The 23,629-nt window shown below is 46.7% G+C and overlaps 2 protein-coding genes across 4 annotated transcripts in view; one reads left to right on the plus strand and one right to left on the minus strand.

Moving 5' to 3' along the window:
* dipk2ab (divergent protein kinase domain 2Ab) overlaps nucleotides 1-22,407 on the plus strand; it is a 41,030-nt gene extending 18,623 nt beyond the window's left edge. Inside the window, exons 3-5 of one of the 3 annotated variants that reach the window (XM_069703548.1) lie at nucleotides 396-699; nucleotides 4,636-4,978; nucleotides 21,213-22,407. In XM_069703548.1, coding sequence (XP_069559649.1) covers nucleotides 396-699; nucleotides 4,636-4,978; nucleotides 21,213-21,438 — 873 coding nt within the window. In that variant the 3' untranslated portion in view covers nucleotides 21,439-22,407. Of the gene's footprint in view, nucleotides 1-395; nucleotides 700-4,635; nucleotides 4,979-6,053; nucleotides 6,687-21,212 lie in introns of those variants that run through there. The other 2 variants (XM_069703549.1, XM_069703550.1) reach the window with 2 other exon arrangements.
* The window catches only part of LOC138623826 (phospholipid scramblase 1), a 179,529-nt gene continuing 176,754 nt past the window's right edge, over nucleotides 20,855-23,629 (minus strand). Inside the window, exon 8 of the transcript XR_011311104.1 lies at nucleotides 20,855-20,867. The gene's annotated coding sequence lies outside the window, so the exon portion shown is untranslated. The remainder of the gene's footprint in view (nucleotides 20,868-23,629) is intronic.

Below are 23,629 nucleotides of genomic sequence, written 5' to 3' on the forward strand. Positions count from 1 at the left end.
CCGGCTCGGCTGCACGTGATCCTTTTGGCAGATTTTCAGCTATTCTGCTCAGAATTGTGTATTTAAAAAAAAAAAAAAAAAAAATGACCCAAGGCTGCACATGGCATCTTTTGTGTTCGCTGTCTGGGATTTTTTTTTTTTTTTTTTTTTTTAGTTTTTGTCTCTCTCTATTGAGTAACTGATTTCTTTTTGAAAGTTGAATATTTTCTGGCATTGCGAAGGTTCTCGCAACCCGCGTTAGCCTTTTGCTTTTGAAAGCCGAACGGGGTATTTCTGTTGTGCTTCCAGCCAATTCTACATCACGCAACCTGGCATCTTTTATCTGGTTTTTTTTTTATTGTTTTTTTTTTAAATCGGCTGTGTTTTCCATTCTCGTGTCGTTTCTGCTTTCCCAGAGCTTCCCGTCAGACGAAGGGTGGCCGTTCGCCAAGTACCTGGGCGCGTGCGGGCGCGTGGTCGCCGTCAATTACGTGGGCGAGGAGCTGTGGAGCTTCTACAACGCGCCGTGGGAGAAGAGGGTGGACCTGGCGCGCCAGCTGATGGACATCGCCGAGCAGCTCACCAACAACGACTTTGACTTCGCCCTCTACCTGCTCGACGTCAGCTTCGACAACTTCGCGGTCGGCCCGCGCGACGGGAAGGTCATCGTCGTCGACGCCGAGAACGTCCTGGTGGCGGACAAAAGGCTGATCAAGCAGAGTGAGTGACACCCCCCCCCCACACTCCCCTCCCACCCCGTCCGTCCGTCGACTCCGGTCTTCGTCTTCGGTATATCCATCCGTCTCCAAGCGATGCGTATTGTAGATTATTTACCCCAGTTGCCATGACGATACCCATATTTGTTCATGAGCATGTATGCCCGTTGCACCTTTTTTTTTTTAAACATTGCTACCTCGTGAGGATCTAGATAGTCGTGTGAAGATGAGCAGCAGTTCTCTTAATATTAACGATTACTTCATGGTCAAATTATGGCCTCGTCATTGTTGCTTCTCGGAAACTGTAAAAAAAAAATAATAATAAATTTGAAAAAAAGTGATAATTTATTCATAAAATGACGACTGCTGCAGCGGCTGGGCCTCCTTTCTAGCCCACACGTTTATCACGGAGCCGGCGAGTAAATCAAACGCTGACCGCAGTTTGGATTTCCTCGAAGACGGGAGAAAACTAAAAACGCTGCTCCGGATGACGGAACCACGAATGGCCGTATGAAGCGGCGATGAAGGTTTGAGGAAAAGGCCTCGAGGGAGCGACGGCTGTGGGCAAATTTGGCAGATGCTCGAAGCCTCCTCTCGTCTAAGAATATACTCCTCCAAGCAGCCCTTCTGCCTCGAACGCTCACGTCCCCATCAAAGCAAAGATCGTTTGGATAACGAGCCATCTCGGCTGCCCTAGTTTTTTTTCTCCTCTCAGAATAAACCTCATAACAAGGACAGGGAGAGCTATACATCACCGGTGCACCGCGCGGCAGCTTCCTACCCTTCAGCCCCCTCTCGCAGGGTCCACTTCAGACAGAGAGACGACCACCTAGTCTGGCTCTGAGATTTGTCCCTTCCCGCAGAAATCCTATTAATGTGATGAACTGTGGTGCCGCCAGGTTTTGAGGTTCCGCCATTGTGCCTTGTGACAGATATGAACTGTTGTGTGTGTGTGTGTGTGTGTGTGTGTGCGTGTGTGTGTGTGTTGGACGGCTAGCATTGTGATGAATTTACCTTGAGATTAAGTGACGCTCTGCTAAATGAAGAGATCTGACATCCAGAAAAGCGCAAGTAGATGTACAACACTCACTACAACATGCCCTGTAGAGGTTTTTTTGTTCCCCCCCCCCCCGAAATTTGTACTTCATTTCCTCTGCGATTATGCGGCTGTGTGTATTTACCTCATTGCCAAAAGCTGCAATTTTCCACCCTGTCACAGCAGCCCCCCCCCCCCCCACTCCCATCCTTCTCCCCTGCAAGTCCCGTGGCACAATCCAGGTTGAGACCCTCTTTGTCTGGCCGACACATTTTAGAGCTTGACGACTCAAGCCGCTTACGCCGGCCATTCACAGTTTAAGCCTCAAGTTTATTTGCTTCTTGTGCGCCCGGATCTGTTTGTTTGTTTGTGTGTGTGTGTGTGTGTGTGTGCGTGCGTGCGCGCCAAGCGCCGACGACGCAGCAGGAAGAAGAGGGATGACGGCGGTAATGAGTATTACGAGGTCACGGCCGAGTGTCGGGGACGGCAGCCGGAAATGGGCACGGCGAACTTCCCGGGGCTCCGCAAACACAGAATCCAATCCCGACTGTTAGAGCCCGAGATGGAAAGCGAGGCTAAAAGTGTAAAAGAGTGTGTGTGTGTGTGTGTGTGTGTGTGTGTGTGTGTGTGTGTGTGTGTGTGTGTGTGTGTGTGTGTGTGTGTGAGAGAGAGAGATGTGATGCTAATTTCATCCGTCTAAACTGAGGCCAATTGATTTGCAAGTCAAACGAGCAGAAAGCCGGGCGCCGCTCCGCCCCCCTCGTTACCGGCTCCCGTATCGACACGTCGGCTTTTCCGGCGAGATGAAGACGGGCGTTCGAGTCGTGCCGCGCGCCGTGTTTGCACAGTCCGGTGATGCGGAAGGAGCCCGTTCCCCATCGTTGGGTTTATAGCGTTTGAGGATGGTTTCATCACCCCCCCCCCCCCATGTTTTTTGTTGTTGTTGTTGTTGTTGTTTTTTGGGGGGAGCTGTCGTGCAACGCAACGCACTTCGCTCACTCTCGTTCTCCTCTCTTTCCCGATACGTATAACACACACGCGCACACACACACACACATACACACACACACATACACATACACACACACAGTCCCTCCCTCGCATTCAGTAATGCACTCTGACACGGGCGGGCATTGCTAAAACTGGCTCGTATTTCCTGAACGCCACTAGTAAGGCCACGCTAACAAGCATTTCAGGCCCCCCCACTCCCAGCGTGCCCCCCCCCCCCCTCCACCCTCCCAGCGTGGCCTTGTGAAGGCGGAGGAGTGAGGAGAATGTGTACCAGTCGGACCGGAGCTCCTTAACATGGAAGGTGGCGCGGGAGGCGAGTGAGGTTCGGCAGCCCGCGCGCGTCCGCCGCTCTCCGCTCATTTGAATTGGAAATGCTCGTGTTTGCTTTGGACAAGTTCTGCCGCTGCTGCACTCGGGCCTGCAGGAGGAGGAGGAAGCTGAAAGAACCGAGCTGCGATGAAATAGACCTCGTGCTTCTGTTCAGCCCATAGCCGAGTCTCTCGGCACTTTGCTTTCTTTTTTTTTTTTTTTTTATAATGTTTTATATTTTTTTTAATGTGCTCATCTTTGTCCTTGGGTATGAACCTATTTCCGTGTGTGTGTGTGTGTGTGTGTGTGTGTGTGTGTGTGTGTCAGTCTGACAGTCTGACTGGAAAAAGAACAGGACACTCTCCTGATGCCATCTGTCAATCAGTGCCGCGATGTGATGCTTGGCCGGCTCTGATCCATTAATTGCTTTCACCTCACCTTGCTGCTTTTGCACGCCCATTTCCGTGTGTGTGCGTGTGCGTGTGTGTGTGTGTGTGTGCGTGTGCTTGTGCGCTCTCGTGGCATGCATACACAGGCAGATCCATCTTCATCACCCACGCTGATTGAGGTTGATGCGCCCCCTCCTCTTCGGGGGAGTGAGTGAGTGAGTGAGTGAGAGAGAGGGGGGGGGTGCCACAGGGGCCCCCGGATAACAGGGCCGCTCTGGATGTTTGATTGAGTTGTTCTGATGAGCCAGAGGAGAAGTGCATTACAAGCGCTGATACACTGATTATGTGTTCGCATCCTCCGGGTCCCCCCCACCCCCACCTCTCCAACCCACTCACCCCCCACCCACACACAATGTTATCGATCTGCTTTTTAACGCACAAGCCAATAGCTCTCTCATCATTCCAGGTTATTTTCTCAGCTCCCTTCTTTTGCTCGGCACGATCCTCCAAAGAGGGGGAGAAAAAAAAAAAGCAATGGCAAATGAGCTGGAGAGAGAGGATTTTATTTGCTCAATAAATCTGCAAAGTGGTTCATTTCTGTCAAACGAAGCTGTGGATGAGTTGTTTGGCAGTGCGCTTTGAAAAAGCATTTCCTGTAAGTGCCCATGGGGGATGTCAAGAGTGGCACCTCGGTCCTGTCAGCTGCTGGGAAGGTTCATTTCTTTGGGTAATAATTTGCACAAACCGCTGAAAAAAAAATAATAATTATTCCCAGGCTGGGAGACAGTTGTTGTTGTTTTTTTTGTTTTGTTTTGTTTTTTATTATCACCAACATCGCCATTTCTTTCTTTCTACAAACGGTCTTAAACATTTGGCTAAAAGAGAGATTGCTCTCGCCCGAAAAGAAAAGAAGTAACTGCGGGCAACTGAAATAACTGGGATTAGTAGATTATGTAATCATTGTGACGGGCGTAGCGGTTCCATGACGCGTAGTCACCTGGTGAAAAGCCCGTGATCCAATAAATACCTTCTTTTTTGTCTTTTTTTCAAATAACCGTTTGGGACCTTTTCGATTATGAATATCATGGACTCTGTTTGTTTTTGAAGGCCGTGCGTTGACGTGACCGTGTCTCCGTCTCCGTCCCCGTCCCCCCCCCCACCTTTTTTTGTTTGTTTTTTTGTTTTTTTTTTGCAGACAAGCCAGAAAACTACGACGTGTGGTACGAGAGCCGCTTCGAGGAGTGCGACCGGGAGGCCTGCCTGTCGTTCTCCAAGGACTCCCTGTGCTCCCGGGTCACCGTGGACCACAACTACTACGCCGTGTGCCAGAACCTGCTGTCGCGGTACGCTACGTGGCGGGGCACCACGGGGGGGCTCCTCCACGACCCGCCCGCCCACCTCGCCAAAGACGGACAGCTCGACGCCCTGCTGGACGAGTGCACCAAACCCAAAAAGCGCTACGGCCGCTTCCAGGCGGCGAAGGAGCTGCGCGAGTACCTCACGCAGCTCGCCGCCGCCTCCTCCTCCGCCGCAGCCAGGTAATGAACGGAGCCGGCGTGAGCCTTTTTACGCACTGACAGACCTGGATCCTGAACTCTTTTAATCTCCGAACTCTTAAGATCCTGGTTCTTGTACATGATGTCATCCGTTTCCCCCCCCCACCCGCCCCCCTTCCGCGAGCCGGAGCGGGGTAGGTGTTAGGTCTTGCATCGGGAGGTGTAAGAATGAAACTTCAAAGCAGATTCGCTAAAGCTCTCGCTTTTTTTTTACCCGACTTTGCTCCGGCGGCGAGGAGGAGCGTGTCGCTACAAAATTCTGGTTAGAGCCAGGATAGAGAGGGGATAGAGGTAACGGCTGCCCTCCCAGGGTGGGCTGCCACCGCTGTGGGAGGGAGATAAGAAAGGGCTCTTGGTAAACGCATCCTTCACTGGACCCGGGTTAACGTGAACCAGAGCGTCCAAGCAGCAGCAGCAGCAGCACCACACAGCCCTGATCACATCCATCCACCCCCTCCCCACCCCCACCCCACCCCACACACACACACACACACCGTCGACTCCTCAATCCATCAGAACAGTTGTGTTTCATAACATCGAACCTTAACAACTGTTTCGTTGGGATTTCTTTTTTTTTTTTTTTTCTTAATTTGAATTTTTCTTCAGGTCTGGATTCAAATCGATGGATGCGTTTAAAAATTTTTTTTTTTTTTTTTTTTTTTTTTTTTTTTTTGCTCTGCCATTGGTTTTTTTTGTTTCCTCCCCCTCCCCCCCCCTCCCCCTCTGTACTGTTGGTGCTGCAGGAAAGCGAAGGTAGCATGAATCTCCTGCTGTCAGGCAGCAGGGAGGGCCGAGCCACAGCAGGTGGAGAGGAGAGGCAGGAGGGTCGGGGGGGGGGGGACAAAGGGGGAGGGGGTTTGCTTTTATCTCAAGAGAAAAAGAAAACCCTCGACGCCTACACAAGTGTAATTTCCTGCTACTCCAATCAAATCACTAGATTTTTTTAATTTTTTTTTCCAGGTTCCAGGATTGTGGCAATCATCTTTCTTTTTTTTTTTTTTTTCTTCTTTTTGTTGTTGTTGTTGTTATTGTTGTTGTTGTTGTTTGTTTTTAATAGGAACCAGAGGGAGTGAGACAGCTGCACATAGGAAAAGCAAGGGGTTAATTGGACATTGGTGGTCCCGTGATGCAGATGTGCCTATACCAAAGAGGCTATTTGTTATAATAAGAACTTGGAGCAGTACAGACACGGTACCTTTCCCTCCAGTTGTTCCCCCCCACCCACCCACCCCCACCCCCTCACCACTAGAGCTGTCCAAAAGAACTTCAACGTGTACACCAATCTTACGTGAGCTTGGCAGACCTGCATACTGATTTCTTTTTTTTTTTCCTTCTTCTTCTTCTTTTCTTCCCTCCTCCCAAAGAACCAAATCGAAACGTGTCCGAGACGAAGATTGGCCACGTGTAATGTCACATGACCCCCTCCGCTCATTCAGCCTCCTGTACGATCGATAAGTGATCGATAAGACGTGTTTTCCTTCAACAGGGTTAAAAAAAAAAAAAAAGAAAGACTTGACTGAAAAGAGGGAAATGAAGTGATTCTCCAGGTGACTAGAAATCGGGATAAAGGCTCTTTCTCGGCAGGATAAATGAATCCTGCTGCGAGTGCAGTAAAGTCTCGTGACAAATCGCTGGTATAAAACTCCAGAACCGGCCGCTGACCTGCGCCTCTTAAAAAAAAAAAAAAAAAAAAAAAAAAAAATTTGCAGCCCAGAAATCGCCGTTGAATATTTCAATGCTCGGCACCACTTAGAGGTTTGGCTTGATTTTTTTTTTTTTTTTTTTTTTTTTTTTTTAACACTCGGCCGACCGACAAATTAAAGTATAATCACAAATATAGGCTCATCCGCTAATGGAGTCACGAGAGAGAGCTCGAGTAACCTGAGAAAAAAAAAAAACCCGTTTCTGGCTCCATATTCTTTATTTTCTTTTCTTTTTTCTTTTTTTTTTACGTCAACTGTTTTGATGTTGTGAATCAGATGCTAAATGCCCAGTGGAGGTTTTCTTTTTTTTTTTTTTTTTGCGTAGCACATTTGGTGGACCGGCCAATAATCCAGTTCAAATGAGCCAATCCAACTGGAACTAGAAAGAGCTTGACGTGATCCTTGCCAGTTAGGAAAAGCAATAAAGACGTGTTTTGGCGAGTGGATTTCTGATTCGCGCCCCTCCCTCCCCATCCCCTCTCCCTCCCCCGTCCTTTTGTTGTGTGGGATATATTTCCGTTTCCTCAGTCTGGAGGATGGTCAACCTGGAGGGATCTGTTCATGCGTAACTAACTGTCCACTTTTGTACTGTAATTTTTCTTTTGGAGTATTATATCAGCGTTGTCTGATTTTTCCTGTGCCTTTCATTCAAAAGTTGTATTTACAACTTTTAGTGGGTTTAAATATTAAAATAAATGAAAATATATATATATATATATATATAGATATATATACAATTACATTCCGTGTGGACTCTTCTTGACTCCGTCTTTAACTTCTTTTCATTATCTCCCACGCAGACGATTTGGCTGTGACTCATACTGCCTTTTAAACTTTTGATTCACTGTGGCACAGCTGGATGCCGGTGTTTGCCAATATCTCTTCCCTTTTCTTTTTTTTTTGTTTTTTTTGTTTCTTCTTCCTCATCCCTACTCGGGTTTTGATCTTTCATATCTTCATCTTCCCTCTAATTTGGATGCCAGCCCGAGCTCCCTTTGTTGTGCTCTCAACTCGACTCGTCGATGCGAGTCCTCTTCTTTTATCCCGATTCGGGGAGATCGTTTTTTTTTTTTTTTTTTTTTTTTTTTTAAATGGTCTGCCGGGGCTGTGGATTTTTTTTTTTTTTTTTTAATTTTTTTTTTTATTATATATATATATATACCTTGGTGAAGTCTTTACAAAGACAATTAAATTAAATCCCCCAAAAACTCCAAATGTACAGGAAAAGCTTTACAATATAAGATCACAAGGCAAACACTGCTGTGTGCCCACACGCATGCAGAAAATATTCATCACCACTCGGGAGTCTATTTTTTAACATCTCTTTCTTGCTCATTGTGTTGAGTGTGTGTGTGTGTGTGTGTGTGTGTGTGTGTGTGTGTGTGGAGTGTGGTCTTTGCTAATTCAATAGCTCTCCTGTGTCTCTGTCTGTCTCCAGCCAGCTCATGCTCGTGGCATAAAAGCCTGAGCAGGAACAAAGTAGTGCTCAAGCCAGGAACCAAAATTAGAAGCTTCATGACTTGACACTCTTTGCCACTCTTCCTCTTTTTTTTTTTTTTTCTTGCCGCACTCTTCCTCTCCTCTCTTCCTCTTCTTCACGGTCCTCTCTCCACCGTTTCCCTTCTCTGTAATTGTGCTTCTCTTTGACACACCCGCTGGTTTGTGCGGAGAGTTGATCATTGCGGTGAAGTGCTGGAGCTACACTTAGACCCAGCTGATGAATGGCTCCGGTGGGAGAGGGGGGGAGGGGGGGCGGCGGCTACAAGAATACACCGCAGAAAATGAATGGGGGGGGGGGGTGGGGGCACCGGGGCGCTCGGCTGCCGGTCCTCACAGGAGTTTAAATAAACATGAGGCCGTTTTCGAGGCGGAGACACCGGGGAATTTATACGTCGGACATGGAATGGAAAATGTCGGCGGGAAGAAGAAGGAGGAGGAAAACAAAACAAATGAAGCAAACAATATGCTCGTGGCGGAAGGGCATCTGGACATTTTGAAACTAAGGCAAATAGGACGCTGGAAATAATGTCCTCACTGCATTTTCCTTTTTTTTTTTTTTTTTTCAGTCTTAAGTTGTCAAAGCCAAAATGGAGACGAGAGCAGTTTTTTTTTTTGTTTTGTTTTTTAACATACTGTTTTACAGCTGCTTCCTCAACCTCTACCCAAAGTAGGAGCAGCCATTGTTCTAATTCCTATCTGCCAGTGGTTGAGGTGGTCGATAGGTAGCGTTACAAACCGGTAGGAAATGAATGTGCCGTCTTGTCATGTGACTACCTTTTCCCATATCAGCAGGCTCAACGCAAATCCAAAGCATTTTTGAAATCCCCCCCCCTCCCACCCACCCCAACCCCATGAAATCCAGCTTATCAGCACAGAGGGAGGGGAGCAGGAGGGTGTCTGTGTGTGTGTGTGTGGGAGGGAGAGGGGGGGCAGAAGGTGGGAAGTATTGTAAAGTGTTCAGCAGCCATATTATCTAAATCTCTACATGACTTTAGCCTCGCCTGTCATATTCCAAACCTGGCAAACTGCTGATATCTTATTCAGGTCATAAACTGAAAGAGTGGAGGAGGGAGGGCGGGGGAAGGGCGGGGGAGGGAGGGAGGGAGGGAGGGAGGGAGCCGCCATATGTTTGATTACAGCAACAAAAAGGGGATGAAAAATGAGCAACGACCAAAAAAAAAAACCAGAAAGTTTCTTGGTCGGTGTTTCTCGGCTAACGTGATGTACTGTAAAGTCTATTTCATGCTCTGGCAAGCCTCGGGGAGAGGAAGCTGTTTTTAGAAGCAGAATGACCCATATATAAATATATATATATATATATATATATATATATATATATATATATATATATTTTTTTTTAGGGTCTGGTGGGGATAGATTTGGTCAGTGTTAAAGGGTGGGTTCAGAATAACGGCGTGCCAGGCTGTGTCGGCGTGCGCTCCCCCCCCCCCCCAACACACACCCCCCCCACCCCACCCCCCCCCACCCCGGTGCGCACGTGGCCCGTTTGTTATGGGGCTTTTCCGGTTTTGGCTGCAGCTCAACGAGCAGGGCGCTCTGAAGACTCTTTGTGAAGCGCCTCCCTGGAAAATCATCACTAATGCAACGGCAGGAGATGCTGGAAGCGATGTTCCTGTCAGGCTGCTTACATCCCTTCAACATGCTTATGTCACTCTCGCATCTATTTGTGCCGTATTTTAGACGGCGCTTTGGTTCGAGGGCTTCTTCTTTTTTTTTTTTTTTTTTTTTATTATTATTTAATTTTTTATTTATTTATTTTTTTTAAAACAAAACTGTCGCACAATTCAGCCCAACAAAAAGATCCGCGGCGGAAGTTTGTTCACGTTTTGTCTAAAAAAAAAATAATAAATACAGCCAGAGCACGGGCTATTTACTTTTTTTTTGGGGGGGGGGGGTAAATTAGTTTGATCTCCCTATTTCTGCACAGTCATGTCGTCCCGGAACCCGTCGGGGAAAAGAGCAGAATTTAAAAGCAATTTCGTCACCAAAAACCAAAGGATATTCAGAGCGGGCTCCAAAGTGGCAAACCGCCGCGTGAAGCCTTGAATCCGGCATTTCGGTTGCCTCCATCTTGTTTGTTTTGGGGGGGGGGGGTTTGGGGGGGGGCGTATTTGGACGAGAAGGTGGATCTGACTTTCTTTTTTTTTTTTTTTTTTTTTTTTTTTAAAGTTCTTGTAAAATGTCTTTTTAACTTTTTTTTAATTAGTCCCTCTTACGTTCAGATGAATGCTAATTAACGGGACGTCGGCTGTGCGGGCGGTTTGACGCGTCGTTTCTGGTGAGACCGCGAGGCGCCCGGCGGAGCGGCGGAGATGAGAAATCGTGTGTCCGAAGTGAGAGGGGAGGAAAAAAACAACACAAAAAAACAACAGAATTACTCAACTTGTCGAGAGGAACTGTCTGGAAATGATTGCGACACGGGCCGACTGAGACGAGCTGCTTTTCGCAGAGGAACGACGGTCAGAGGTCGTTCGTGACCGACGGAGATTATGAAACACGCTAATTTGCATATGACATAATATGACTGCTGCAAAGTGAACGTTTCCACCCTTTTTACGTGCCGGGGCGCGAATGCTCTATAAACTTTTATTTCTGATGGGTGAACGGAAATCATCCGGAAGTTTTAATCACGGCAAATACGACTCCTCCTCCTCCTCGTCCTCCTCCTCCTCCCGTCCTCCTCCTCCTCCTCGTCCTTCCACCGCCTTCATTCCACAACTGTCCTCCCTAACCTTTTATTTGTTCTTCCCCTCTGGCTGTGGAAAAGTTTAAACCTCCTCCCTTTCCACCTCCCACCTGCATACCTGCCAGGTGCCTCCTACATGATGTCTCCAACCCACACACACACACACACACACACACACACACACACACACACACACACACACACACACACACACACACACACACACACACACAGTGACTTCCTGTCCAAGCTACTGAGGAAGAGGTCGGTGTCGCTGTCAGGGGGCGGCTTATCCGGCGAGAGAGACCCAACGTGCCCACAATCCCGTTACCCACCCGTGCAGCAGTTTAGATGCGCGTTATCATCTGCCTTGGAGGGGCTCGCTCGGACAGACGAGGAGCTACCCCCCCCCCTCCCCTCCCCCGACGCACACACACACACACACACTCCCTGGGCACATTAGCTGACACCCAGGGCTATGATTATAAACATCATTTATTCAGCAGGCTCACTTACCCACGGCTTGCATTCATCTCCCGCTAAAGACAAAATATTATCCCCCCCCCCACCCCCCCACCCCCACCCGACGAATCAAATTCTGATGCGCACATCTGCTCGAAATCAAACGCTCTCATTTCAACGCGTCCGCGGCCGAGATAAGATCTTTTCTTTTTTCTTTCTTTCATTCTTTTTTTTTTTTTTTTATAAAATCTTATCGCTCGCCATATGGCGCGCCGCGAGTCAGACGAGACGTAATGAACGTTGAGAAAGTTGGGAGATGATGCCAGGTGACATTTGCGCTGATTGCGATAACCGTCGGTGTTTCCCACTTCAGAGGCCGGGGGGGGGGGGGGGGTCCGGGGGGGGGGGGGCGCGCCCGCCGCCGCCGCCACAATCGCGCACGCACGCACGCACACACACTGTATGGCATTAAGGCCGACTGCCATGACCTTCACCTGCCCCCCCCCCTCCTCCCCCCCCCTCCCACTCTGACAAGTGTACAATTGGATGAAAAGTTTTTATTCCGGCGGTTCAAAGGTTTTCATCTTTCGACGGGTTTGTTTTGAAACACAACGGGGATAAATGTTTCAGAAACGACGCTCAAATAAACGCGACGCTCATCGATCGTTGAAGTCGACGGCGGAGCCGCTGAGGCCGTTTTATGTTTTTTTTGCTCCGGTTTTGATTAATGCTGCAGATACCGTTACTCATTTCAAATCAATCCAATATGGTGGGGGGGGGGGGCGACGGGACAAAACAAAGCGCGAAGCAGAAAAAACAAAAAAATATCTATAATTATCTAAAGCACGCTACACATCACCACCGTGCGCTTATTCCCACCCCCCACCCCCCCCTCCCCCTCTCCCCCCCACACACAGTCAGCTGCTGCTGCACAGAGATTTGCAGCTTGCATGTGCCAGCAGATCACTCCCGGAGAAACTGCGGTAACAAGCAAGTCGAGACCGTCGCCGAGGTACACGACGCGCGGAGGCCCGTCGAGCGGTTTTGTTGTCGTGACTGCCGAAGCGTCGCCCTTTTTTTTTTTTTTTTTTTTTTTTTCCTTCCTCACAAGTGTGCGTGAGAGACCGTCCACGTGTCGAGACAAAACATGACCCACTCCCCCCCCCTCCCTCCCGTCTTCCTCCGCCAGCGGTCCGCGCACTCTCATTTTAGGCTTCCCTTCTGTCGTTGGAGAAAAAAAAAAAAAATCCTGCGAAGTTCAAGAGTTCTTTTCATCTAAAAACAGTTTCCTCCGCTCGATTCGCCGAGCTTCGCAGTTCGTCCTTCGGTTTAATCCTCGCGGATAAATTGTTGGTCGTTAACGGATCCGGCGTGTTTTTGTATCAAAATTATTTATTTTTTTTTAAATTTACAAAAAAAAAAAGCAGGTTGGGGCGAGAGTTAAAGGAAGTTCTGAGAGTTCGACCTTAAAAGCGACGCGGCGGGTAAATTGGACGTCGACTGGCCAATCAGAGGCTCAGCAGCGACCAAAAGAAAGTGTCGGTAATTAGAGCCCCGCAGTTTTTCCTCTGCCGGGCCGTCGGTGTAAAATGTGTTTGGATTCCTCTTTAATGCGTTGAACCCGGGGTCGGCACGGGGTTCAATTACACAGGTGAAACGCACGTGTTGCTTGTTTTTTTTCAGGCACGTTTTCCCGCAGGGATAAATGCCGAAGTTGAAACTTGCCCTCGCTGTGACATGAAAGCTTTATTGATCTTTCTGCAACTTTGAGAGTCGGGGGGGAAAAAAATGATGGAAATCAGAACAAGTGTTGTGATTTTTTTTTTTTGTGGAACTGATTAAAATGACGAAACTCACTTCGCTCTTGCTCCTTATTAGATTCGGGTTAAGTTTTTTTTTTTTTTTAGTCGCGTAGAGATCGGCGTCGCAATCGGCGAAAATGTCGACGTTCCCAACAGCCTCGTCCCGTTCCCTCGGCGCCTCTGCATTTCCTTCGTTTGTTCCCTGTAACGCTCCCTCCGCCTGTCAGAGGTCCCCGGTCTGTCCCTGTCTCTGCATGTCCAATCTCCTGCCGGTCTTTCCCACCTCGCCTGCTACCGGCTCCCCGATCGGCCCGACCCGCAGCCCGCTGCATCCCTGTTTTTAATTGCCGGATCAGTCTGCGGATGATTCCCGAACCCACATAAATAATCTCTTGTAATTGACGTGCGGCTCCGACGTCGGTTTTAATGTGGAGCTGGTGTGTCCGCCGCGTAGCGCACGTTCACGGGTGATTAAAAAAAAAAAAAAAAAAGCAGAAATCTTTATTTATTCAAGCAGATACTGGGTTAGTTGTTGAGTGGGCTGCAAATGGCTCAAGGGGATCCGGCCAATTTAATCCGCGCGCACGCGTGTTTATGTTTGGGTATTTGCGTGTCGGCGCCAGCAGGAGATGAGGATAAATATGTCCAATAATTGATATGTAGTTCGGTGTAGCCTTGGTTTAATATGCATTTTATATCTTCTCCGTGTCTTATACGTGTACGTCCATGTGTAATAGATGCAAAAAAAAAAGAAGCTTTAAAGCAGATACTGGGTTAGTTGTTAAGGGGGCGCCGAGCGGCTCGAGGGGCTCGGGTCAGTTTCAATTTTGCGCAAGGCACGCGTGTTTGATTTTTGCCGCGAGAGATGACAATAAATACGGCCTATATTCTCTTTGTAATATAATTGTAAAAAAAACAAACAAACAAAAAACAACAACATTAAACCCGAAAGCCGCTGCGATTTGAAATCTCCACGAGATGTGAAAATCCAATCGGGGTATAGCAAAGCCAAAATGAGAAGCCAAAAAAAAAAAAAAAACGTTCCACGTTTCATTCCCACACTTTGTCCTTTTCGTGACGAGCAATAAGAATGTCAACATCGATGCGTCATAATGAATTAACGGCCTCGTCGAGCCAAACCGATCAAATTAGAAAAAGAAAAAAAAAAAAACGTGTTCTGGGACCCGACTGGCTCGGATCCGCCCCCCCCCCCCCCCCTGACGACGTGAACCGATGATGAATTGAACGGGGCGAAGAGCCGGACGCTGATGCGTCGGCGCGATCGCGGACGGTCTCGGGGGTACGAGCAAGTGAGTAAGTCTGGTGTCGGATGCGGCGTGGTAATTGCCGGTCCGCTAATCTGATGTACTTTGGATGATAAAATAGGATGAGAGCAGAATATAACAATTCAAATTACCCAGAACTACTTTTTTTTTTTTTTTTTTTTAAACCTGTGGCAAATAACGATTCTGTTCACATCCACGACCAGTCGATGAGGGGAATGAAGGGTGTCGTCGGGGAGGCGCCTGGATGAGATGAAATCTAATGCCGAAATAAAGCAGCACAAAGGATTAGATGTGGCGAGGTACTCGCAGATTGCAGGAACAAAAGGATTAGCCGGAGAGAGGGATGTGGGTCACACCCGGCAGATAGCGAAACCGGCCAGTCAGCCTGCCGCCCCCCTCCGCCCCCCGAGGCCTTCCCATAATCCAACCACCAAGTGCCAGCTGGGGGGGGTCGGGTCACATTTAGAGGTTAGAAAGGGAGTTGTGTGTTTTTTTTATTTATTTACAGGGAAACATCTGTCTGCTGAAACCGGTCAAGTGTTTGTTTTCACACCCTTGTAAATGGGACTTTTTAAGACTTCGTGGTGCAACTTTCTCAGGTTTTTTTTTTTTTTTTTTAATATTTTTTTTTTTAACGGATCCGTCTGGAGAGACGCGCATTCCCGGGGCCGCGAGCTTTGACCCGTGGCCCAGAGGACAAGTCATCAAGAGGGACAGCCCGACAGACCGGCAGGAGGATTACGCCGCTGAGCTGCTCGTTAACCTCACGGCATGAAACGCACCCGAGTATCACGAGAGAGGGATGCTTTGAGGGACACGGCGTGTTCAGGATTCCCCCGGTGCGGTCTGGGAAATGGATCACGAGCACATTAACAGGCGGTTTAAGCAAAAAACCGCATCAAACCGGGCTCGTCATCACCGGTTTTTATTTCCCGATTTATCTGTCAAACATACACTCATTTTCAAAATAATTAAAAAAAAAAAAAAACACCACCACATCGAGGGATAACGCACATAAAAGGCGGGTACAATGCTGGGATTTAGCGTCCGCCGCTGTTAAAGGATAAGCGAGGGTAGATGATATCATGGCGCGGTAATTACTCCGACGTGGCCTCGCCAGCAGCCTCAAAAGACACCGATTTCTTTCCTCAAACACAAGGAGGTGAGACGGGGCCGCGGATCTGATAGGGCGTCGTGGCGGGAAGCGGCCTCAGAAACAACCTCCTTTTTCTTTTTTTATCTGATGGGATCAGTGGGAGCACAGGAAACTCAGTGACCTACATCTCCTCCAGACAGACATCTGTTACCTTCCGTTGCACACCCTGGGCCAGAGTGAGAAGTACCAATTACTCTGATAAACCTCTCTGGCAGCAGCCTCCTCGCAGCCGCCGTAACTACGAATGCTCAGGTGGAATATTACATCCTATGGAGCAGAGAAATATGCGCAAAGCATCATTTTTAAAGAGGATTTTTTATTTTTTTTATTCAAATGTTGCCATCTGCAGCAATTTACAAAGGAGGCACGGCAGGGGGGGGGGCGGCGGGGACAGAAGGAGGAGGGATAATTATTATTAGTGTATCATCTTGAGTAGATTGGTGTGTTCGGTCTTGTGTTGTAAACCCTGCAGGTCAGAGAATAAGAAAGAGGATTACAACCCGGGGAGCCGAGTGAGATTAAACAAGCGGCTGGCTCGTACTCTAACCGTCTCGTTCTTCAAACTCATTCCTTCACCCCGACTCCGGGACAACACGGCGAGTGACTACAAAACTGTTACGCTGATTGCTACGGGTCACATTCGGGAGACGTCGCAGAGCGTGAGGAGTGCGTGCGCGCCGCGCTCCCTCCGTAGCAATCAACCGTTAATAATCAAAGGGAACAAGTAGCTCAAAGAGAACAATCAACCAATGCGGCTCCGCCACGTCGCCGTGGCCTGATTGTGCCCCGGTGATCGCGCAATCAATGCTTATAAATAGACGTCGGCCATCGGTGGGGTGTATTTCTAAAAATATGCGCAACCGTCATCGCGGGACGGGACTGATCTAAACGTCTACAAAAACAGGATTTTCATCAGGGGAAAAGTCATTCCAAGAAGAGCGGGGGACTTCATGAAGTCAAATCAAACCTACGAGATTTTTGCTTTTAAGTTACTCACTCAGAGTGAGGAGAAGATATCCTTTCGGCAATTTTAGACTGGTTTGTCTGAGGGTGTGTGTGTGTGTGTGTAGAAATGATCAGGTAGGGTCATGTTTGCAAACCTCTCCCCGCTCACTTGAGAGAATAATTCCACTAATGAATAACTAACGCACTCCATTTCGCTCGTGCTCTTGGCCCTTTCAAAAACAACCTAAATGCCAGCTATCGCACGCCGGCTCGGAAGTCGGCGTGGGTGTCGGAGGGCAGTGGAAGTCGATGCGTCTGAAATCGGGGGGGGGGGGGGATCCGGCCCTCTCGGCGGACGTAAGAATCGCGGCCGTGGTGACATTTCCTGCTTCGGAACGGGCACCAAAGCGGTCCGCAGCGGTCCGGCTGATGCGACAGGCTGTCCTTCAACTCAATTCGCCGGGCTGTGGTAAAGTGGCAGCATTGCGCACGGGCTTAGAAATGATTTAAAGGACGTGTAAACAAAGCGGGAACCGTATGCCCGAGGGCTGGTAACAAGGTTTAACAAGGCTGAAGAACACCCAATTGAGCAATCTCCTTAAATTCTCCAGCGTCATCTGAGGCCAATGTTCCCTTCAGGTCATCCCCTCAAGTGGCGCGACGCCGGATTTCTATAAATGACCAACTAACACCGGCTGTGACGAAAATGAAATATTATCCATTGTGAAAAAGACCAGCGCTGTTTTTTTTTTTTTTTTTTTTTTTTTAAAGGAAATAGTTTATTCAGAGAAAAGCAAAGAAGCAATGAATTTCTAATGTAGTTCTGTGGCAAATTTGTTCTGGATTCACTTGCGAGGAAATCAAAGGGTTAAGACTTTTAGAGGGGTGGGGTGTGTGTGTGTGTGGGGGGGGGGGGGCGGTGTTGTGTACGTGGAAAGCAAGTCTGAGCCATGGTAAACACTTGAACACACTCAAGCGACTCCTTATCTAAGTATGGCAAGTGCGAGGGTTCATCTTATTAGACTTTCAGAAATAGACTGGAGTGAATCTCTCCCCTCGTATGGAGAGATTGGCAGTGCAGTCAGGGAAGTGATTTCAGCACTGCATAGAATTGAATTGCTGGGGGGAAGGGGGGGGGGGGGGGTTGGTTAAGCGAGGGGTTTAATTTGCTCTGGAGTGTGTATTCTCATACCGATATGCCAAAATGTAATTGGAGTCGGTACAAGAGCCGTTCGTTTTCATTGGAGATTTGAGGGTGTTCAGTTGAGATTTTGCTCCGTGTGAATAGCATCTATCCAAACACAAAGCCAAATACACGTCCATTGCGTCTGATTGGCTGGGGGTTGTGACATGTGGAGATGAATGTCAGTCAACACGGGTGCACACACCGAGTCACAGCCACTTCCCACACACCTCTCCCAGTGTGATTCCCGTGTAATGATCTGGGGAGTCTGGACAGCCGTCTGCTTAGCTTCACGGCGCTGTAGGGGGGCTGAGCCGAATGAGAAGGGGTGGGGGGGGCGGGGGACAGGAGGACAAGACGGGAGGAGAAGGTTTCCTTTTTCATCCTGGCAACTCTCTCCATCCTGTGCAGAGATGTGAGAAATTAACAAACACAGCCTCCCACAGAGACGAAAAGAGGTTTAAGCAAAAAAACCACAAAAAAACAACAAAAAAAATCTTAATAAATGACGGCGGTTCACTGAACTCGCTCGCGAAATCAACATCTACTGCTAAGATAAGAAAACCACAAAGAATCATCTCACTGCGATTTTATTTAGAGCATCATTACAAAAAAAAAAAAAAAATAAAGCTAATGATTGTAGTTTGAGCCAATTACACGAATGACACAAATCCTATTATTCTAGATGGAAAACAAAGAGGGCATTCCTTGGGTTTACCGATGCGGAAACACAAAATGCCCTCTGCAGCTCTCGGCCCCTTTATGAATATTTTAAACGCGTTGTTACAGTGAAACCGAAAACATTAAGGTCAAAAAGACATCAAGTTGATCTTTTTTTTTGGGGGGGGGGGGGGGAGGAGGGGGAGGTTAGGACCCTCCAGACTATTCAGTGGAGTTTAAAAGTCTGCCAGGACTTGCAGTTGCGAAATCAGTCGATCGGAAGCACACAACTGCTGGTTTAAGTAGGCCACTCATGCTGGGTTGTTGCTCCATTGTTGTTGGTGGCTACTGGGGAAGTTGCTGGTTTAGCAGGAGGAAAGACTGTGGTATTTATATGCTTCTTGGCACAGCTGAATGGGGAAATCCTGAAGGGGATGGGGACTTCCGTCCTCTCCGACAGGATCCAGAGGTGCACAAAGAAAGAGAAACCGGTTGGGGTGACAAACTCTGGGATTCTTCTCATCATGAATTTTTTTTTTTTTTTTTTTTTTTTTGCTCCAGTCACGAGGACACAGAGAAAGAGGAGGTTAGGGTTTTGGGGGGTAAGAAGCTTATTGGGAATACAGGGTCTATTATCTCAGGAGAAATAGAAAGAAAAAAAATTAGAGGAGAAGGGGATAAAGAAAGAAAAAAAAAGAAAAAGCGTCGAGGAGGAAAAACAGTGGAGGCGGGGTTTTCAGAAAAAAACCTAAAAAACCTGGAGGGCTCTATAATCCAAAAATGAGAGAGTTGTGACTGCTAGGCACTCAATCTGACAAGATGCATTAAAGCAATTGAAGAAAGGGAAGAGGCAAAGCCAGATAAGAGGGCTGCTTCCAGGAAAAAAAAAAGAGAGATGGGATGATGAGCTGGAGATGTGACAAAAGAGACTGCTGGAAACCAGCCATCAACAGATCCATGAAACAATGGCACCATCCTGGGCAAAGCACGCAATCACTGGGATTAGGCTGTGTGATACACTTTCATTCAGTCTTTCTGTGCTATGAACCTTAAAAGAACAAGTTTCTCCATTACAGACAAAAATCAATTTTAAGTAAGTCTATAAATTGCGGTTCCACACCATAAATTGTTATTGTGTTGTTAATATAAAAAATATAAAAAATCTCCCTGCAGTCAATCAATACACCGTTTGGCTTTGTAGCGATAGATGAAATACATTTAAAAGTTTATAATAATAAAAAAAAAAAAAAAAATCTGTTGTGGAAGAAACCTAACTTTCAATTTCAGACAAATAAAAGTTTGTTTTTGTTCCTAACAGCCCAATTTGGATGAAGGTGCCAGAAGTAGGCAGGCCTGACAGAAAATCCTGTCAGCTGTGGTTGAGGATTATAATGCGTTTCTTTTCGAGGAAGACTTCAATATTTTGGGGAACGTACTTATTTGTTTTCTCGCCGAGAGTCAGATGAGAGGTTATGAGTTGCACGCTATTGCCAGCGTCGCATATGCATATATAATATGATGATAACAATATTTACCATGGCGACCATTTAGTTTAGTTGGTTGACGCGCTAACGTTTTCTAATCGGCACTGAAAAGTGCAGCCGAGGTTGATGCCGCCGCCACCGTTTGCCGGGGAACCTCGGGGCGATGAACTTTAGCGTAAACTCTGCATTTTTCTGATTCTTGTCACAGTCGTAAGGCCTGAACTACTTCCAGCTTTTCTTCCCTCATAACATAAAGTCCAGTAGGGCCCGATTTATTAATCCACAACGATGTTCAGAGATGGGGGTCAATATTCTGTCAACGTGAAACACGAGCAACTTCATTTACTTTTCCAATTTGGTAAATATTCAGATTATCCAGATTATTATTATTATTATTTTGAACTGTACAGGGTTGAACTTTAGTGCTTAAAATGACATTCATTTTTGTCCAAATTTGCACCTTGTAAAACCGACGTGAATACAGCAACACAATTGTGATATAATTACTTGGTCAATCACATTTTTCGGGGAGGCTTTTGCGCCTCTCGGGACCGAGCCTGTGCGCCGCCGAGCAGGGTATCGTCCCCCCCTCTCCCCCCAAAAAGAAAAAGGTTACTTCGGTTTGATGCTAATTCTGAACGAAAACACGTTCACGGAGCGTGACGGCAAAACTCAGCCCGCGCAAAAGTTTGCAGGGAGGAAAACAAGCGCGCTGGGGTCGAGGGTTCAGGCTAGAAAAGCGGTATCGTTCTGTCAAAGCGTTTTATTTAACCTGCCCACGTGGTTCGAGTTGTTGATGTTTCAAGTGGGAGCAGAAGGATTTTTTTTTTAATTATTTTTTTTTTTTAGTCCCAGTGAAAAGATGACAGTAGAGACTCATTGCCCAAAGAGCGGTGTCTGTTTGTTCCAGATAAATCTTGCCCACCCTGCGGCATAACTTTATATTAATTTGAAGTGGTGGATTCTTAGACAAAAAAAAAAAACTGTTGAGAGAGAATGTTCAAATTAAAATGCTAAATATTTAATGTCACTCTTATGCTGGGACTTCCAATTTATTATGCAATTATTTGATATGACGACTTTCTTTTGAAACATAGCTATTTCATTTTGATGTCGCCCAGCTGTCGGATTCAGCTGTTATTGCGAGGTCTTGTCTGGGATCCCACATCATATTACACCGACAAATTACATCTTCCACGAAGTCTTCACAGGTGAACGGGCGGTCGCTGGACTTTAAACAACGGGGAATTTAAGCTTCACGCGCCGCCTCGACTGAACTTTACATGCTGAAATGCATTTTTAAAAGTGGCTTCTTTCTATTTTTACAGCATTGCTCAACAAATCCAACAGACGGAAGAGGAGCAGTTGTGGAGAAATGGGGGCAGACGACTCGAGGAAAAAAAAAAAAAAAAAAAAAGGCAACAAACTGTTTGGATGACTACACTTACTGAACACACACATCATCAGTGTAATCTTTTCCCCAGAACAATGTTGTTGATGCAGATCTGGCTGCCGGTGACATGCGGAGAATGTTTCGCATTCGTTCCTGCGTGAATTGGTGTCAAAAAGCCTCCGAGGCTTCTTAATCCTGCTACATCAAAATAGGACACGTTTCCCATAAATTACAATGGTGTCGTCGCATAATTACTGTGGCCGACGTGTTACATAAACAACTGGATGATGCTTGAGTGAATATGTATAAGGTGTGCCTTTATGGTGGATTTTGAAGGGTGCTGGAGGAGTTTTTCTGATGACCATATGCTTATTACGCGCGCACGCGTGACTTTTGTGTAATGAAAACACTGGCGTCGAGCAGGTGCATTGATTTATTTTATTTTTTTCCCCACATCAACAATGGCTCACCAGGGTTTAAAAACAAATAATAATAATTCTGCGCAAGTAACACGACGTACGTATTAACGTAAGTTAAATACGTTACATGAAGTGACTTACTCACGTTACTTAAAATACATGTATTTTGCTTTCTCACGGGCTTAAACCCTCATCTCCCGGGTGAAAATTCAGGGTTTGAATCATCCCGACGACCCCCAAACTCCAGCCCAACTTGGACATCATCATCGTTTGTGCTTTGTCACATGACCTCCTTCTTCAACCCCGGTCATCTGTGCGTGTGCTTTTCACGCTTGGGCAAAGTGAAACGCGACACTGGCACGTATCGTCTTGTGGAATGACGACTACATTACACACTTGTTCTTGTGACTGTGACTGTGAATCTGCAGGTGACTGCAACTGGATTCCGATTTCAAACTCACTCATATGTGATGGTGGAGAGCAAAACAGAGCGAGAACAGAATATTCATAACGTAATCCAACAGGCGCAAACGTGGCTCCGAATTTATGCTCACAGGTTTCTCCACCTTACCAAGTTTACCTTGTCAGGTTAAAAGGTGATAATGTCAGTGTTGTTGTTTTTTAAAGCTTAAAATGGTTTAACATCCAAATACACGTGAAGTAGATCACACAAACAGGTTTGTAATAATCTTCAATAAAATTGCATTTAAACTGAATGAATGTCTTGTTGTTATTATTTTTTGTGAGTAAAGGATCTTCCTTTCATGTTCACTTTTTTTTAATTTTTTTAATTTTTTTATTGGCTCACCCCTTTACCCAAGTTACTTGCCTCGATCTGAGTGAGAGCAACATTTGGAGATATAATCTTATTTGCTCAGTTACAGTAGAAAAGTTCTCCAACCCTCGTGTCTGTGTGTTCAGCCTCGATCTGGAAACTGGAGTCGGTTAGCTCAGCTTTGCATTGGAACTGGAAACTGACTAAACAGTGTCTAAAGGTCACTAAGTAACAATGACACTCCTCTGTGCACAGATGGAAGTTATGTGCTTTAGATATTACTTGGTGAACGGCGGCCGGGAGCAGTGACCTCCAGAGCTCATATCCAACACAGGGCAACCAGCGAGGACTCCGTCCACCCTGTAATAAGTCCCATTTCATCTGAAGACAAAAATCTCAAAATGTTAACAATATCCATTTTTCTAATTTCTTCAGGCAAAGACAGATTTGTTTTGTGTCAGCATGTGGTATTGTCAAATAACCCACTTCAAGATGTGCAACTAGTCTTTCAGTGCCCAATTCATTTTTTGCAACATATGTACTTGTCTCTGCTTGTATGTGTGCCTTCTGTCCAAATTTAAGGACTTTGCAGCAGCAAAATGTCAATGTCAGAGCACAGCTGGAGCTTTTTTCAATCCACTTCAGCTATTTTGCTTGATGAGCATTAATGCCGCTTTATCTTTTGCGCGAGAAAATATTCTCCCTCAGACGTGTCAGGCTGGAGGGACTGATCTGTTTTACTTGTGATATGTCCCTCTTCCCTAACGGCAGCTGGTATTATATGTTACTGTCATTCTGAAACTGCTAATTTATGCGGTGTTTATGCATCTTACCGAGCAATGTCAATCCCGAGGCTTTCCAGGGGACCCGATAGGTGTCCCTCTCTCTCCAGCATTATGAAAATCAGCCACAGCTTAAGCAATGCAGAAAAGCATGACAGTTTTTTGTATAATTACTTGTATACAAGGAAAGATCCAGAAAATGCTGGCATGCGTCATTAGCTGCAGATACATGGACACAATCTCAGGTTCATAATTTGGTGTAATAATGCTCATCGAGATTTTTTTCTTTTTGTTTTTTTTACTGCTTAATTTTACAATCTTGAAAAAAGAAAAAAAAAAGGCATATTGTTAAAATGTGGGCTGTAAATGAAGGGCT

Source organism: Brachyistius frenatus, unplaced genomic scaffold (assembly GCF_029030835.1).
Source record: "Brachyistius frenatus isolate BFR_SWC_R1_liver_20210118 unplaced genomic scaffold, ASM2903083v1 Contig_47, whole genome shotgun sequence".
Classification (NCBI taxonomy): Eukaryota; Metazoa; Chordata; class Actinopteri; family Embiotocidae; genus Brachyistius; species Brachyistius frenatus.